Source organism: Sus scrofa, chromosome 4 (assembly GCF_054392235.1).
Source record: "Sus scrofa isolate SSC_HxYL_T2T_F1_AM1 chromosome 4, Sscrofa_HxYL_maternal_Yorkshire_Landrace_v2.0, whole genome shotgun sequence".
In the NCBI taxonomy this organism is placed as follows: domain Eukaryota; kingdom Metazoa; phylum Chordata; class Mammalia; order Artiodactyla; family Suidae; genus Sus; species Sus scrofa.
Genome location: NC_139386.1, coordinates 84,824,259 through 84,841,495, shown reverse-complemented (window position 1 = coordinate 84,841,495; position 17,237 = coordinate 84,824,259). Strand labels below are relative to the sequence as shown.

The following is a 17,237-nucleotide window of genomic DNA, read 5'->3' as shown; positions in this document are numbered from 1 at the left end:
GGGTGGGGGGGAAGGGGGGCAATTATGACAAACTCCTAGAGTCCTTTCTCCCAGCTAAATAAATATGTAAATTTCCTACTGCCCTGTACCGTTGATTCCTAGCAGCGCAGAGAGACTCGAATCAATGCAGCGACTTCTAGATCTCTTTAGTCCGTGGAAGAAGCGTGGGAGAGCCTTCCATTATGATCAACCCTGTCGTTTTACTACATTATTTAATAGGCTGTCTCTACAGAACCAAATGTAGCTTTAATATCTCTCTCCCTCGTTCGCAGACCCACCCAGCCCACCACCACTCAAAATTGTTAGAACAGCAGGAAACATTAAAAAGAAAAAAACTCAGAGGGAGAAGAAAATTTGATTGAGATAGTTGTGGATTTTTTCCAACAAGTTTCCCCGCAGCTGTTATCAAAACATGCAAATGAAATTTTCCAACAGGATCTTAAACAAATCTGGAGGAGTTAATGCCTAAGCAAAATAATCAGCCTGTTTGAAGTGACTGTGGGTTTCAGTTTGTCTTTTCTCCCGTGATACTATTGCAGGGGAATGATAATTAGACCTTTACTTTAAAAATCCAAAGGGGCTCTTGCTTTCTCTTCCCTCCCTTTTCTTCCCCTCCTCCCTCTCTCTCTCTCTCCCTCTCTCTTTCTCTCTTGCTCAGAAGTTGGCAAAGGGGGTTTTCTTAATCAGACTGTTTTCTGGTCTGAGGGAAAGGAGGAAGAAGGAGATTGTGATGGAGAAAGGGGGTCTGTAAAACGTCAGGCACCGCACAAAGGCTTTGCCACGTAATTACAGGCTCCTATTAAGTCGAGATCTGCCCTCCCAGGGGTCTCCAATTTTCTTGTATTCCCTACAAAGCCTCCTCTGCATGCCAGTTTGTGCCTTTTGAAGTGCCAGAGAGCTTCTTGATCCAACTGAGAAGGAAAAAGGAGCTCAGCAAGAAGAGGGGGAGAGAGAGAAGGGAACAGGGAAACCCACCACCACCACCCTCCTTCGGACTCTTGGAGCCTTTTTTTCCCCCCTCCTTAGGAAAAGTAAAGTGAGAATCCTGCTCTCCAATACATCTGCAAGACATCACCCTCTCCTCCTGAAACTTTAGTCACTCCTGAGAATCCACAGGAGTGCAGAGAGGGGGAACACATTTTCTTGAAGATGTTTTAAAGCTGGAACAAGCCTTCTTCTGTTGGTGCTTGAACTCTTGCCTGGGAATAACTTTTTTAACCTAAAACACACACACACACACACACACACACACACACACACACACACACACTTTGATTCTTCTCTCCCACCCCTTCTTCTCTCTTCTTCTGTTTGCCTAACTCCCCCGCCCTGCTGGCCTCCCCTTTCCTCTCTTCCCCTTATTATTATTTTTAGCGTGTGCGTGTGAACGCTTTTGGAGAGCTGAAGGGGATTTTTTTTCTTCTTCTTCTCCTGACTTGAACATAGGGTGACTTTTAATTTTATTTTTTGGTGTGGATTATCTCTTTGGACCGCGCCGGACTTGGCCTCGGGAAAGCAACCGAAGCTGTCGGAGGCTGCCGGTGCACAACGCTCTGCTCTACAGAAGGGGGTCCCCCGCCCTCTTTCCACTTTTTTTGTTCTTCCCCTCCTTTCTCTCTCTCCCTCTCTCTCTCTCCATTCCCTCCCCCACTTCCCCACTCGGCTCCTCTCCCCCCTCGCGCCCACAGCGTTTGGTGTTGATTCGAGCGGGAAGAGGGGGGTGGGTGGGATCGGAGGGGGAGACCATGACCTCCAGCTACGGGCACGTTCTGGAGCGGCAACCGGCGCTGGGCGGCCGCTTGGACAGCCCGGGCAACCTCGACACCCTGCAGGCGAAAAAGAACTTCTCGGTCAGTCACCTGCTAGACCTGGAGGAAGCCGGGGACATGGTGGCGGCGCAGGCGGACGAGAGCGTGGGCGAAGCGGGCCGGAGCCTCCTGGAGTCGCCGGGACTCACCAGCGGCAGCGACACCCCGCAACAGGACAGTGAGTGAGGGGCGTGCGTGTCCCGACCGAGGGCGGGGGTCCGGGCTGAGCGGCTGGATGCCGCCTTGGGCCAGGGGGAGAAAGTCAGAAACAAGGAGAGATTGGTGGCAGTAGCCAGAGGAAGGGCGGTCACAGACGGAGGAAAAAAGATGAGAAAAGGAGGGCTCCGCGGAGGAGGTAGCCAGGGAGAACGCCGGAGGAAAGCTCCGAGGCTCTGCATTTGAGGTCAGGGACTCTGCCCGCCGCAGACTCGCGCCGAAGCGGACTACGCTGCCCCTCAGTCCCAGAGGAGCGAGGCTGCCAAATCTTCCAGCTTGTGGGACGATGGGGCTGGGCTGGAAAAGGGTCCCAGAGCAGTGCAAACTCAGGGAGCCAGTCCTGTTTAGGAAGGCAGCGGCTTAAAGATGCTCAGTCCGGTCTGGAGGGCTTCTTCCGGATGGCATAAGCGGGTTCGAGGGCAGACGGACAGAGTGGCGAAGGGCACCGCCTAAAGGGAGCTGCAACCGTGAGGCTCGTGTTGCGCACAGCGCGCGGGCCGGAAAACTGGGAGTGCGGGAGGGGCGGCGCTGGACCCGCCGGAGCTGCTGTCTGTCCCGGCGGCTGTTGCTGCCACCTACATAAGGGTTTGAGACCCCCGGTGGAATAAACGGCCTGAATGACTCGGGAAGACTCTGGAGAGGCAAAGCCCTTTGGGGTGAAACCCGAGCTCCTGCCAGGCATGATTCCTCACAGCAGAGATGCGCCAGGGAAGTGTGGGGCTCCAATGCCTAGAAAGGTGTCACATGGAGGACCTCTCTCTATTGTTCCCAAGATTTCTAGAAAAGTCCTTCCACAGTCTCCTTTCCGCACCCTCTCTGATTGATATCGCGTCCCTCAAGCAAATCTCCTCTTTGCGTTATTAGCCTTGCCTTAAAAATGCGACTCCAGGTGTATCCATAAGTCCCAGCGTCTGTAACAGACCTGTCACCTGGCTCATCCCAGGTGACCTGGGGTTGGATATTTCCTCCTCAATGTTGCAAGAGTCAGAACTTGGCTGAAAGTTTTAAAATAAGGCTGATTGCTTTCCATGCCATTAGTTGCTGACTGATTTGTCTTAAAACTTGGAACTTGTGGAACCAGGGGGCCTGCTGGCATTCTATGATTTTCAAAAAACAGTGCCAAAGTCAGATTCTCAGAAAACAGAGAACAAAGCAAACTGGACGTAGAAACAGCTGGAAGCAAGGCCTGTGCAAAGTGCTGGGAGGGCTGCAGCATTAAAACAGGCAGCAGGGAGAGCCCATGTCTCCAGAAGGCCGCCTGCCTTCACCTTGCATCCTTGGTCCAGGCCTGGACTCCCCTCAGTGTTTTTTAGCCAAACACAAACTGGGCCAGTCCACCCTACTACCACAAAGGCAGAGGGTAATAGGGAGTCTGATCTAGGCTGTCACTAGCAAAAAACTGGTCAACTCTGGGAAATGAAGACCTGGTGTCCTTAAGTCCAGGGTAATAGCTAGGCACAGAAGCAGAGACCGCCTTGTTGAGTTATTGGGGTTTGTTGGGGAGATGCTCACTCACTGTAGGCAGCGATGTAAATTAATTGTTGATGTATACACTTGAGCTCAAGAAAATGCTCTGCAAAATAATTTTAAAACACTTTGCTAGGGAATAATTTAAACATACAAAGAGTAGGGAGAATAGTATTCTGAATGTCCATGTGCCCATGACTCGGATTCACTAATTCTGCAGATTCTGCCAATTTGTTTGTTTGTTTTACCATCACTAATTATTAGTTGCAATATTTATCACTATTTGGAGCACTGAAGGATGGCGCCGTAATGGAAAACACAGTTGTAAAGAAACCACTGCATAGAAAATTAGGGTGAGGTGAGAGAGACCAGCAGGGATTGCTTTGCCCCAAGAGCAGGCAGAGGGCTATGAAAAGCAGGCCCAGGGTTAGTGGCCCCAACAAGGCTTCAGCCCTGGGCACCAGGTATTACAGGGCTAGCAGGATGCTTATGGTTCCTGTTATTTGACTTCAAGTGGCCACAGCAAGAGGGGAGCTCAGGTTCATGGTGGCCTCCTAGTGGGTACAGAGGGAGACTGGGCCAAAGAGGCCAGCTGGGAAGTGTCCCCAAGCTGAAGTGAGGCCATGGGGAGCTGGCCCAGGGATGGCCCCTGCAAGACCTAAGCCTGGTGCAGCTGAGGCCCCGTTGAGCATGGGGCATCTGTGCTGGTGCGGAGGGCACAGGAAAAGGGCAGCAGAGTGGAGTTGGGGACGGACCGTGTATCCAGAGGAAAAGGGATGAGAATTGCAGAAACCTGCCTGCTTGATCTTGAGCACATCACAGAGTTTCTAGTAGTAACAAGGCCTAGTGGGGAGTAAACCCTGAAAGGGAACTGAGGGTCCAAGGAGAGGATGCTTGAGAAGGAATAGCAGACAAACAGTTCCAGAAGGAGGTCACAGAATGCAGAATGAGGGGGTGAGGACTACATGAAGAACACCTGGAGCTGGGAACGTAGCTGAGAAAACACGCATTCCCAAACACACCCGCACATGCGTCATAGGTCTTGCTTTCTGGAGATGACCAGGGCCTATTCTTCTAACAGATAGCAGCTGCTTTTAGAAGGAATCTTTCCTCAACCTCTTTTCCCATCTCTGGGATGAGAATAAGAGGGTCTGGTAAGTTGCATGATAGCAAGAGTCCAGAAGGCCCTTGTCCTTAGTCTTGGGCCCGTACTAGGAGTTGCCAAGGAAGATGTTATGAGTTTCTTGGAAGTCAGGACTGATGGGGCTGCGATGGGCCTCCAGTCCATAGTGGACAGTGAGTCTCAGGCTGTGTATCAGAAAAGCAAGGAGTCTTCAGGCAAAGGGCTAGAGCTAGACTGTCAGCCATAAGGAACAGAGGAGGGCACCAAGAGTCAGGTGCTTTTTGCAGCCTGCTGGGAGTCCACTCCATAGTGAGAACTATAATCTCCTTTGCAGAGATAGGGAACATCTGAAAGACACCTTTTCCTCTTAGAGCTATTTAGAAACAAGTCCTTCCTAAATTTTCTGTTCAGCTAAATTAAGTAAAACAGGCTCTATCTACACTTGCAATGCTAGATCATTGATATTGCAATTTTTCAAATTACAAACTGGGGCCATTTTAGCAAAGAGGAGCTCACAACTGCCCAAGGTGGAGGCTTCCTGCTGATCTCTCGCACTCCCCACCACAATTCTGCTTCCCCTCTTGGTTTTCATTCACTCCACTTTCCCCTCTGTTGAAGGGTTTCTTTCTCCTTTTACTGATACTCCCAACCTAGTAAATTTCTCAAACTTCTGGGTTCAAATACCCAAGCAGTTAAAGAAACGGTTCTTTAACACAGGAATCCAGGGGCTACTGAGGAGTGTGAAGGGGGTGGTGGTAGAACAGGAGTCTGGGAAAGGAAAGAGCAACAGGTCATAAAAATAGGCAGACCTAGTCCTAGGAGGACGGTGCATCCCGCTGTCATTTCTTAATCTGAACTTCTGCAAACTCTTTAAAAAAAAAAGCGTGCCTTCCACGTTCCCAACCTCTAAATTAGTGAAACCAGATTGTCCTAATAAGACCTTTTGTTGGAAACACATGTAGTCATAAAAAGGTAGACGGAAAGTCAATTAGACACGCGCGCACACACGCACACATTCACAAGGCGGTGCTAAGTGCAGCTGGGTCCCGGGCCGCGGCGGGATGCAAATGCAGAACAGCGGCGCGGGAAATCGATTTGTCACAAAGGGAGAGGTGTAAACGCGGCGCGAAGGAATCACCCGCCCAATCGGCCTGCCACACTCCCTGATGGGGCCCATCTTCGCCGACTCTTCTAGGCCAGAGAAACGCCCGGGAGAGCGGGAACGTTCTCGAGGGCGCTTCCTGATGGGAATTCGCATCGGAACATCAATTCCCTCAGAGTCTCAGCATTTGTAACACCTACGGCGCCAGAAATTTTCTTATGCGGACACCAGCCTGTGGCCATGAAGCCGGCACTGCCACTATGAATTTGTGCCTCAATAATCTCGATTCAAGGGGGAGCCAACTAAATATACCATTTTAAACATAGCTTGGAATTTTTCCTCTTAGAGGAGGCAGTGAAATCCAGGATCAAGGGAAGTCACTGAGTCCCCGTGGTCAAATGGCAAATCCAGAAAAGAGGTTGTGATTCCTGCTTATTTTACTTGCAGAAGCAAGGGGCTGGATGGCCTCCTGCTGATCATATTTTCGAGAAATCGGCAGTGTAGTGCGTCCCTCCCATTTTGGAGCGAAGGGCACTTGGAGTTTGAAGCATCGGGGAGGTGAGCTTCTAAAGTCCCAGGCCCTGGCTGCCAATGATCCCTGGGGCGGCAGATTCCCCCAACTCTAAGGCCGTGAGTCAGTGGCTAAACCATTCATTTCGCCGAAGAGGCCCTTCCTAAAACTCTGCCAAGCGCCTTTTCCGCACGGTAGGCGTCTCGCAGCCATGAATTTTTGCTCGGCGACCTTAACCTTCTCCCAGCAAGCTCAGGTCAGAGTGTAGGGGCCTTAGGCCAGCAGCAGTAGGTCACACAGGTCCCTGAAGTTCCTCGGTCTTCCCAGGGGCGTCATTTAGATTTTACAACAAGAGAAAACAAATCATCTCCAAACCAACAAGATGTTACCCCCTTCCCGCCCCCTGCGTAAAAACCTCAGCAATTTCAGAGCCAAGGATATCTTCCTGCTCCACTGACGCAGATCCACTCAGATCCGAAATTTGAATGTCCCTCCCAGCCAGCAACCGTCTCTGGGACATTTTTTCACTTTTAAATGACATCTATAGATTTTCAACGACGAGGATCCATAGACCAATTTGGTTTTTATTTTAAAAGATGTGTTTCTTTCACAGTTTCTCTCCTATTGTTGTTTACCTGCTTCCTCCTTTGGCAGGGCAAACCGTGAAAGCCGGCCTCTTGCTCCAGGAGAACCTCTCTCCTCTGCGGGGCGGCCAGGGCGCGGATACAGGGAAGCTGCAAATCTGTGCGTGCTTGCGCGCGCTGCGACCTAAGCCTGCCTCCCGCTCCTGGTAGTGTGGACTTTTCCCTGACTGAGAGTATGTGTTTACTTTTTATCGTTTAGGAGAGATGGAGTCAGTAGAAGCCACAGGAGGTACAACTTTTAGGAACAGAGGGAGTGTATTTGTAGAGAAGGAGACAGGGCTTTCGTTTTGCACCCCCCCCCCGGGGGGGGGAGAGGTGGAAGATTTTGGGGGGAAAGAATACTCCCAAAGAAAAAAACGAGAGTGTACATTACCCTCCATCCAAGCCAATCCCGTAGGTTCAACCAACAGGATCTTGGGAATATTGCTCTGAGTTAAAGATCCGACATTTACAGGAAATATTTGGATATGGGGCCAACTCCCTGTTGCCCCCTTCGTGTCCAAACATTTATAGAACTACCTGTGATTGCACACCGATTGTAATCGATTGGACGCTTTTTGTCAAATTCCGCGTTTTAATTTGATTTGGGGCGAGTACCAGTCCCATAGTTTTGGTATCCTTTAACTACCTTTTCAACAATTCAAAGAAGACGCTTATGTAAACAGAATTATCATTTATCCACAAGAATTTGGATTCTTGTAAAATCAAAGAGCTTAGTGAGCAGGCTCACAATACTCAGTTAAAAACCATCCATCTCAAACAGTAATAATAATATCAAGAAACTGCTGCAAACTCCTTTTCTCTAAACGCTGTTATTACATCGGTAAATGCAGAAAACATTGCTGAGACAACTGAGGAGGGACAGACACTGGTGTTACAGGGGCCAGTAGGTTTTTTCCCTCCTACATATATGTTTTTGAATAAGGAGCCCCCATCATGGTCTGAGTATTAATAGATTCTTGGCGTCCTCATTTGTCTAATCTAGTGAGGCAGCCTCAAGGAAGTAGTCATACAGAGAATTATGGGCTATCAATTTTAGGTTTAAGACAGAAAGAAAATTACCACATTTCACTTGTCCTGGAACCACTTTTCTTGATGAAAAAATATCTGGGAAGCCGATTACAGGGGCAATAGCCACTTTAGGGAAGGGGAGGGGAACAAAGGCACAAATGGTGGTGGGTTAGGGAAATTTTATGAAAGAAAATAAAGAAAACATGTCAGAACAAATCAATCACATACACAAGTGACTTCTCAGAAGAGTCTGAGCACCATCGGAATCAAAGATTCTGCTGTCCCTGCAGTTCTCAAATACAGGAATTTATGCAGGTCTGAGTTAGAATCAGAATGCAGTCCTCTGCACGGGATGTCCCAGTCCCTTTGCTGTACCACGTAATGAAAAATCTTTAATTCCCAAGAACTTTGCGCCTTATTTTTGCCATTATTGTTTCTCCCAGACTCAGCTCCAAATGAGAAATACACTTGAGAAATGTGTATTAATTTGAATCCCCAAGATCCGAATTATGAGAAAGGACCAGGACAGGTCCTCTGGTTCCTATTTTGTCTGCTTTCATGGAGCTTTGCAAGCGATTGGAAATACTCTTAAGGGGCGGATGAGGAGAGACTGCAAGCAAACTCCTATGCAGGAATGCGGATCACACCGGCCCAAAGTGCAGGCTCTCTTTTAATCTCATCTCTCTCTCTCTCTCTCTCTCTCTCATCTTTTCTTTTCTTTCTTTTTATTTATTATTATTATTATTATTTTGCGGTGGGAGGGGGACGTGGAGGAGGAGTAAATAGGGTGAGGGAGAATTCAGTAATTCCGTGAAGAGTTTTAACTTGTAAAATAGAGCCCACAGTATCTTAGATTTTAATGTTCTCAATTTCTGCCGTGGAGCTGAAGATGCAAACACCCCCAACTCCACTCATGTTCCCAGTTCCAAGGGCGGAGGATGCAGCTCTCCGAGAGGTGGAAGATACTTGCGAGCCTTGCCAAAGGCGCCTCTTCCAGCCTTCTCCCGCTGAAAGGGGGCGCATTCCTCCCCGGCAGGGGCTGGAACTTAACCCTGCCTTCAAAAGCCCTTGGACTCTGGGCAAGAGAAAGAGACAGACTGGATGACCCCCTCTACACAAGTAGCAAAATATGGGAAATATCAATAGCGTGAAGTCACTCCAGGGACTGCATAAACACATACTACGCATGATTTTTAAGGGAAAAATGAAGATAGCGGTGGGCTTTGTGCCTTCCTTGCCTTTGAAATGAGGATGGTCAGGATTCCAAGGTTAGGAGGAAGGGACAGGAGGAGAGTGGGACTAGATGACCCTGGGTCGGTGGTTGCTGAGACTGGTGCCTGTGTTCCACAAGAAAAGAAAGAGTTTGTTCTTATGGAGGTGGGCAAGACATTTCTGTGTATGAACTCCAAGTATTGAATAAAGAGGAGGCAGGTTTGAGAGACTGAGCACTGGCAGTATTAGCAAGATGCTGCAAACTGCCCCAGAAACCCTAATGGTACCTGGAGACTTTGGAGAGGGCAAAACATTGGCCACCTTAGAGTTACTCCGGGTTAGCATAAGCCTCTTTCTTTGAAAGAAAGAACAATAGCAGTCCCACAGTCTTGTGTGTGCCTGCAACTTGGGCACCCACAGCCATTTCCAACCCCAGAATCTGACTCCTGGCCTCCACTGATCCTCCCTTTTTCGGCAAGAGTTTCAGAAGACTTAACAAATGAGGATACATTCTTAAACCTCTCCTCCTTTGTAAATCTTGGGATTTTCTACTTCTCTCTTGGTCTGCTTCTCACCCTAACATTGGAGGGTCAGTAGGTCAGAGCAATGCTGGGAGCGACAAACTGGCAGAAAGAATATTGTGACTTCTTAGCATCGTTGATGGTTAATACATAGCTTTCAAGATAATTGGAGCCTGGGTGTTCCTAAAAACAGAAGCATGAGGCCAGAACCAGAAGGGAAATTGCTTTTCCACAAACATTTGTCTGAGAGTAAGAGCATTTACCCCATTTGCTTAATTTCTCATCATCAGTCATGTCATTTATATTTTAAAGGACCTCACAGTGCTGGAAGGTAGTATAGTTATAAATAAGCATAAAAACAGATGGGTGCTCTTCTAGTACACTCTCTCTCTCTCTCTCTCTCTCTCTCTCTCTCTCTCTCTCTATATATATATATATATATATATATATATATAAAGGCCAAATCCTTTCAAAGATAATTGAGATATACAACTTAAAGGCCAAGGGGCCCAACTGTATCAAACTTTGAGCCAGGATATGCTAAGTTCAATCAGCTTGACTATGGGCAAAGTGAAAGGCCTAGCCAGCACTTTGAATATATGCAGAGAACCATGCTTTCTCAATTTTCCATTGTATTTATCCATAAAAATTTATGCTAGTCTGCAAAGGACTTGATAGAGTTGGCTTGGGCCTGGTGGGGTGACAGGGAGTCAGTGTCCTGATTTGGTCTGCCATCTTTCTTTGCATTCACTTCCCTGTACCCTATTTGGCTGTCCAAGATCTGTGTGGTGCAGAGAAAACTGGTCCCTAGAAGCCACATAAGCCTCTTAAATGCTCTTTAGGAATCCTCAGAAAAGGAGAGGGCTGTTGAACAAAATGATATGTAATGTACCAGGTATTTTCATATATTTGTCCTCTCTGACAATTCATTTTAAAATAGTGCAGTTAGAACCTTCTTGGGGATTGAGGTTTGGGAAATTGGGTGCTTTTCTGTTTCTTCAAGTAATTCATAAATATATGAAGTTGAGTTTCAGAGGAATTAGGCATTGAATCTAAGTCTTTATACACACATCACCATTAATCCAGATTGGGAGGTGACACTAAATAATTATGTACATTGTGGCTTTTCCTTTCATTTTCTACCAGTGCTATTTCCCTAAATACTGGCCTGGATTACAGCAGTCATATACCAGTGGGACACCTACCACACTGTTGCCATACTCAGTAATGCTTATTAAGTGACAGAATGAGCACCCCAAATTTACTGGATCCTCTTTTCAACCTAGTTTAAATACTAGGCCCCCTCCCCCTCCTCTTCCCACTTTAAACCCTTTGCCTCAGAGATCTCCTCTAGACTCATCATTTTAGTAACCATTCATACACTAATGACTCCCAGGATACAGCTTCAATATGGTTTCACAACCCCCCTACACCCCCCACCCCCACACACACACCTCTTCACCGCCTGGAGCTGCAAATCCATATATGCTACTACTTGCTCAGACATGTCCATTTGTACATCACAGATCTTCTTCAATTTCAGAAACAACGAAAACATGGCACTAATGCGTTCTCTTTCTCCAATCCGAGCCTCTCATAGCTTTTTCTATTTTCCTGTGTTCCAAAGGTGGGTGCAAAACTCAGAAACTTTAGACTTGTCCTTGACTCCTTCCTTTCCATCTCTGTCCAATCCATCTTCAAATCCCAAGTTTACCTTCTAAAATCACTTGATTTCATCTCCTTTTAAAATATCTTAAGATATCTCACCTGCACTGCTGAGCCAGCCTTCTGAATCTCCCCGCACCCACGCTTGACCTCTTCTTTGTGTAGGTGATGGCAGAATGGCTATAATAGACCTTCAAAGAATATTTGCTGAATGAATTAGTGAATGCGAATGCATTCTTTTCACAAACACGTTTGTTAAAAATCATGGCTCTCCCTTTCTCTCAAACTCGCAATTGCCTGTCATTCCTTCGTACCTCAAGAACAATTTTTTTTTTTTTTTGGCCTGTTCTTTTTTAAAATCCTGTTTATAATCTATGTTTCCATCTCTGATCCAGCAATCTGCTCATTCACACACCAGGCAAATTCAAACTCTTTCTATACTTTCCTCTAGTATGCTAGTTAGTCTAATACATTTGCCCTTTTCTAGTTTCTGCTTCTCTGACTTCTAATCTGAAATGTCCTTGCTCCAGGCCGCTTTTTGAAAACCCACCTCCTTGCTACCTTTCAAGTTTCTGCTCCTATCACCTTGTGACACTTTCCTTGACTGCATCTTTCTGATCAAATAAATCCCTTTCCTCAATTCCTCTAAAGTTTTGCTTAATTATTTTCTAAATATTTTCTGACTGTTAATTTACCTTGAGAATTTTCTTAAGATTAGAGACTTTTTTGAGGGGGGGTAGCATATGCCACAGCTGCAGTAAGCAAATAAATTGAACAGGTAGTTTAAGAGGGGGTATTGTGTGGTTCGGCTGTTTATGCAATCACTAGTGCAAGTAATTTTTTGATTATAAGAGTAATACCAAAGTGCAATATATGCTTATTTTAGAAAATGTATTATTTTACATTAAAAATGTAAGTGGGAAAGTCAAGTCACCTGTAATTCACCACCCTGATGTAGGCACAGTTAGCAGTTTGATGTTAAAATATTTCTTTTTTATTTTTGCAGTGTTTATGCTAACATTCTTGATGACTGATTTTTCTTATTTTTTCTAAAACTGTTTCCCTCAAATTAAGAAAACACACATTGAACCCACTTGCTCTCATCAGAGAAGTTAAACAAACACACAAACAGCAAACAAAATTCCCCCAGGATGGTGAGAGCTGTGACATCACAGTTATTTCCTAGGGTTCTCAAGTTCCAGTGGGTACATTTCCAGCAGTAAAGACTTTCGGAGTAAACAGTTTCTTTTTCTTTTCTGCTTGTTCTAGCCGGGAACCTTCTCTAGACATGAGCACATGTCTCTTTTTGAAATTGGAAAAGCCTGCATAATACCTAAAGGACATTCTGAGACCAACAGTTGGAGAGCTCAAAAAAAAGTTTTTGTTTTTTTACATGATTTAGTAAGGAAAAGTGCCACAAAACAAGTGGGGGAGAAAATATCTTATTATTGTAGATTCCTGGATCTTGAATTTTCTTTTATTAAATGTTTTAAGACTCATATGTACTTTTGTAGAAAAGGGAGATGGAAAAATGACATTTATTTTTCTGTACCTTGTAGAATGATGATCAGGTCAGAGAGTGACACTACCAGGCCACGGTAGTGTGCTTTGACAGAGGAAGAAGCACTTAGACAAATCAAAGATAATGCATTTGTCCAGATATGAAGGTCCACAGTCCCCTAGCCCTTATTTAAAGTGAAAATTACAGAGAAAATATAAATTGTTATTATGAAGTCTGTGTAAAAATCATTCCCAGGCAAGTTGATGTTAAAACATATGCCTGATAAATGCAAATATTTTCTTTAGGGAAAGTTTTAACAAGTGATATAAAATCATGCAGAACAAAATTTAAAAATTATAAATTAGATATAGCGAAACAATGCATCTTTTTCCTTCTCATGAGAAACGGGGAACACAAAGAGTAAGCATCATTTTTGAGGATTAAAAACCACACTGGCCCAATAAAAGTTTCTGAAGTTCCCCATATTGCTTAGTTCTAAGGGAGGAAAAGAAGGAGAACCACCCAGAGAGCTCTTTGCCCAGAACCAGATGTGCTGTTCAGCAGCTCTAATCCTCAAGTTTGAGGGAAGACCACAGGATGAATCCTCAACACATTTAAGAAATAAAACGTAATTTGGTTCATTAATCACGAAACTGAACTCTGCAGTTTCGCTACACATATTTCAAAGGCTGAATCCCTTCTGACAAGAGAAACAGAAAATAATATCACTACACGTTTGTCTGTTATGAGTCCGTTCTCAGCTTCCCTCGGGGAAGAAGAGATTTTTCCGCGTGTGATCATTTTTACTCAAAATATATGGAGTGTTATTTAAATTTATATCTTCTTTTTTTTCTTTACGCTAACATTCTTCTTTCTCAAGGCAGTGAGAATATCTGTTGGCTGCACTGTTTTGGATATTTTTTTTGGAGGGGGTGTTTGGAGATTCAGGGCTACCTTGAGTAGCCAGGAAATTCCAGCTGTGTTTGGGCAGGTCTTAAAAGTGCAATCATTTTAACTGACTTAATATACTCAGACTGCTGGTTTGCTTAATTCTCTTCCCTTATTACTTGTATAAATTGATGACTTGCTTTGTCTTAAAGGATTAATAACAGTAATAATATGAACAAAAAAGTGAGATAAAATATGAACCTGCTTCACACACTCCAAAACATATGCCAGTGTTATTATGTGTTTATAAAGCCACTTCAAAGAAGTAGGTAGGGAGAGCATAATTATTTTTATTTTACAAATAAGAAAAGTGTAGCTTGGAGAATTTTAGTGAGCTGCTGTTGAGTGACTTGAATCTCTCTCTCGTAATTCCATTTTAATTTTTTTCACTGTATTCCACCACCTTTGATGTCTCAAATTCTTTAAGGCACACGATTGTCCAGTGAACCAACACTGATGCGTGCCATGATGCATGCATCTCTTAATTCTTCTGGCTCTTATTCTTCATTGTAAACTGGGCATGTAATGGCTGTGCCTATCTTCCTCGTGGGTATGTAGCAGGCCCCAAAGATACTGCTTTTGTGAAAATATTTGAAAAATAAATGGCTAAATTTATGGACACTAGTATACCCTAGGGAATCAAATGGAGACTTTTCTAAATTAAGTTATCAAATATGGAAAACAAGAATTCATTCAATAGATGTATGCCCAGCTCTCCAAAGCAAAAATACTTAATTTAAATTTAGGGATACTAAGAGTTTCAAAGTGTTTTATTTTCTTTTCAGGCCATTCCCTGTTAAATGACGGTTCTGTAATTTACTTACTGGTTGACTGTGGACAGATTTCCGGGTCTTGGTTTCCTTGTGTGAAAAACTGGCGCATTAATATCTATCACACAGATTTGTTGCTTGGAATTATGAGATCATGTAATCAAAGACCCCAATACCTATCTTCTCTTCCCCCTTCATGCTTGCCCTTTCCCTATGCTCTACATCCACGACATCTGTGACAAGTACAGGCTCAATTATATATTCAATATGGTTTAACAATCCATGTTGGAGGCCGTTCAATGTCCCTGAAATTAGGAATATTGCCATACTCCAAAAGTCACAGTCTAACAGCAGGCCACTTATGGAGTGACTAAGGAGACATCTGTTTTTGATCTATAGTTAGGAACTGATACCTTATGATTCAAAAAAAGTTTTTTTTAATTAGAGTTGATTTACCATGTTGTGCTAATTTCTGCTCTATAGAAAACTGAGTCAGTAATACACAGATATACATGATGTTCTTTTCCATTATGGTTCTAGTGACCCTCCTAAGACTAGGCTATCAGTGCCTGGTAGAGCCAGGAGTCTGGCTCAGATGTTCCTGACTAGGGTCATCCCCTTCAGGCCACTCTCCACTTCTTTAGCATGAAACAGTATTTCAGATCTTTTTAACATTTGAGATGGCACCAGCCTTTCCCATTTCCACATGCTTCCTCCATCCCTGGAGATTTTACAGTTACTGAGGAAGACAAACACTCTCTCCCAGTTTAGACATTGAATTTAATGGAGAATATATGATATATATATTCGTGTATATATATATGACTTCTTATCCCAGACCTGATAGAGCCAGTATGTTTCCAGGAGGCCAATCATGTTAAATTTTCTCTGTAATATAATGTCTTTAACAGAGCACTGTCTTGCCACTCCTCTGAGATTTCTGTGGGATTTACTTTTTTTTTTTTTTTTTTTTTTTGTCCACGAATGATATTTACCATGTTAACTGTGATTATACATAAAAATTGCCATTCTTTTGACAGCTTAGATTTCCTAACCAGTAGAGTAAGATAAACATTCTGTTCTGTTTGATATGTGACCTACTTTCATATGTATGACTTTGAAATCTGATAAACCTGGAAGACATACAGACTGCATTTCTATATCGTGAAGCATCTAGGGCTTTTTATTTCTTTTGCCAAACAGTGAATGGCTCAATCTCCCTGGCATTCTTCAGCAATAGAACAGTATGGCTAATGCCTGTGGTGCATGTGGAGAAAATGTGTCTCTGTGGGTGAGGCATTTTGACAAGAGTTTATTGCAGGACTAGAGTGCTAGCCATCTAGAGCCGCAGTGTGCCATGTGGCTTACACACGTGGTAGATGAGGGGCAGATCATCTCCTAAACATGCTCAGTGGGTATTAGTCAGAGATTAGGAGCACAGCTCTGTTGGGAGTATCAGTTCTGACATATGGAAAAGTGTTCGTGTGTTTGCTAAAGCTGTGTGTGCTTATTGGCATTACGTAGAGCCTCTCATTAGGGATATAGATAACTGGGTTACTGCTTTCCTTTAGGGAGCGTGGAGTCCTTCCTCATTTAGGAAAACTTTCCCTTTGTCCTTATTTTCTTCCTTTCTTCTGTATATGTCTCTCCCATATGTAGTTCATTTCTAATGGTTGATAGAAAAAGGATGAAGAGAAATAACAGATAATCTGATTCTTTCTCTAATGTGCTTATGATCCAATCCTGTATATTTTATTTATTGTTATTTCCCCAATACGTTTTTTCTCCCCTGTATATTTTAAAGTACAATGTCTGGCTCACTGACATCAGATAGAAGTGCCTTATATCCGATCTCTTGGGATAGACCATAATGGAAGATAATATAAGACAAAGAATGCATATACATACATATATATATATATATATATATATATATATATATGTATGACTAGATCACTTTGCTACATGGCAGAAATTGGCACAACCTTGCAAATCAACTATACTTTAATTTTTTAAAAAATGTTAAAAAAAAGTGCCTTAAAATGGAGATTCCAGGACCCCACCCACACCCAGTGATCAGAATCTCCCAAACATGTGCTTTTAAATATCCTAGTGACTTTTTAAATACTCCAAAGTTTGAAAACATTGATGTACACCACGTTCATAGTAATTGGTATTGAATAATGCGTTTCTTTGTGGCAGCCACTTTGTCTTGTGTGTTCCATTATTAACTTTCCCCAAGTGTCAATCTTATCTTTTCAACCAGGTGTATAAAGTTGAGAAGACAGGAGCAGAGAGGCAGATATTTTATAACTTCAGAGTGCTTATCATGATGCTTTTCCTATTGTAGATGGCTTATAAAAAGCAGTTATTGAATAAATGAATGCATGAAAAAAGTGGGAGGTAAAAAAGGGCACACATAAAGCACACACTGGGTGCCTGGGTACTGTTTAAAATACCTCACAAAATGCAGAAAACAAATTTGAGAAAATTATTGCGGGCTGTAAAAACTGTAGCTATGAAGAATTTTTCAGTGATTTTTATCTCAGTTTTTCTTCTAGAAAATAGAGCATATGTCAAAGAGAGGGCAATCTAGCCCACAGATACTAATGCTTGAAATTTCGCTTCAGTTTTAAGTAAGTTTTCAAATGGAAGTATGCCACACTGACGAAGTTATAGTTCAGTATTCTGTATCTGCTTTTCTTAAAAAGTCTTTCCTTTCTTTCTTACGGTTGATA

General features: G+C 43.8%; 1 protein-coding gene across 4 annotated transcripts in view; it reads left to right on the top strand.

Moving 5' to 3' along the window:
* Positions 1-681: 681 nt before the first annotated feature.
* The window catches only part of PRRX1 (paired related homeobox 1), a 112,096-nt gene continuing 95,540 nt past the window's right edge, over positions 682-17,237 (top strand). For all 4 annotated transcript variants that reach the window (XM_085022438.1, XM_085022439.1, XM_021090642.2 and 1 more), the window contains exon 1: positions 682-1,986. In XM_085022438.1, coding sequence (XP_084878564.1) covers positions 1,746-1,986 — 241 coding nt within the window. In that variant the 5' untranslated portion in view covers positions 682-1,745. The remainder of the gene's footprint in view (positions 1,987-17,237) is intronic.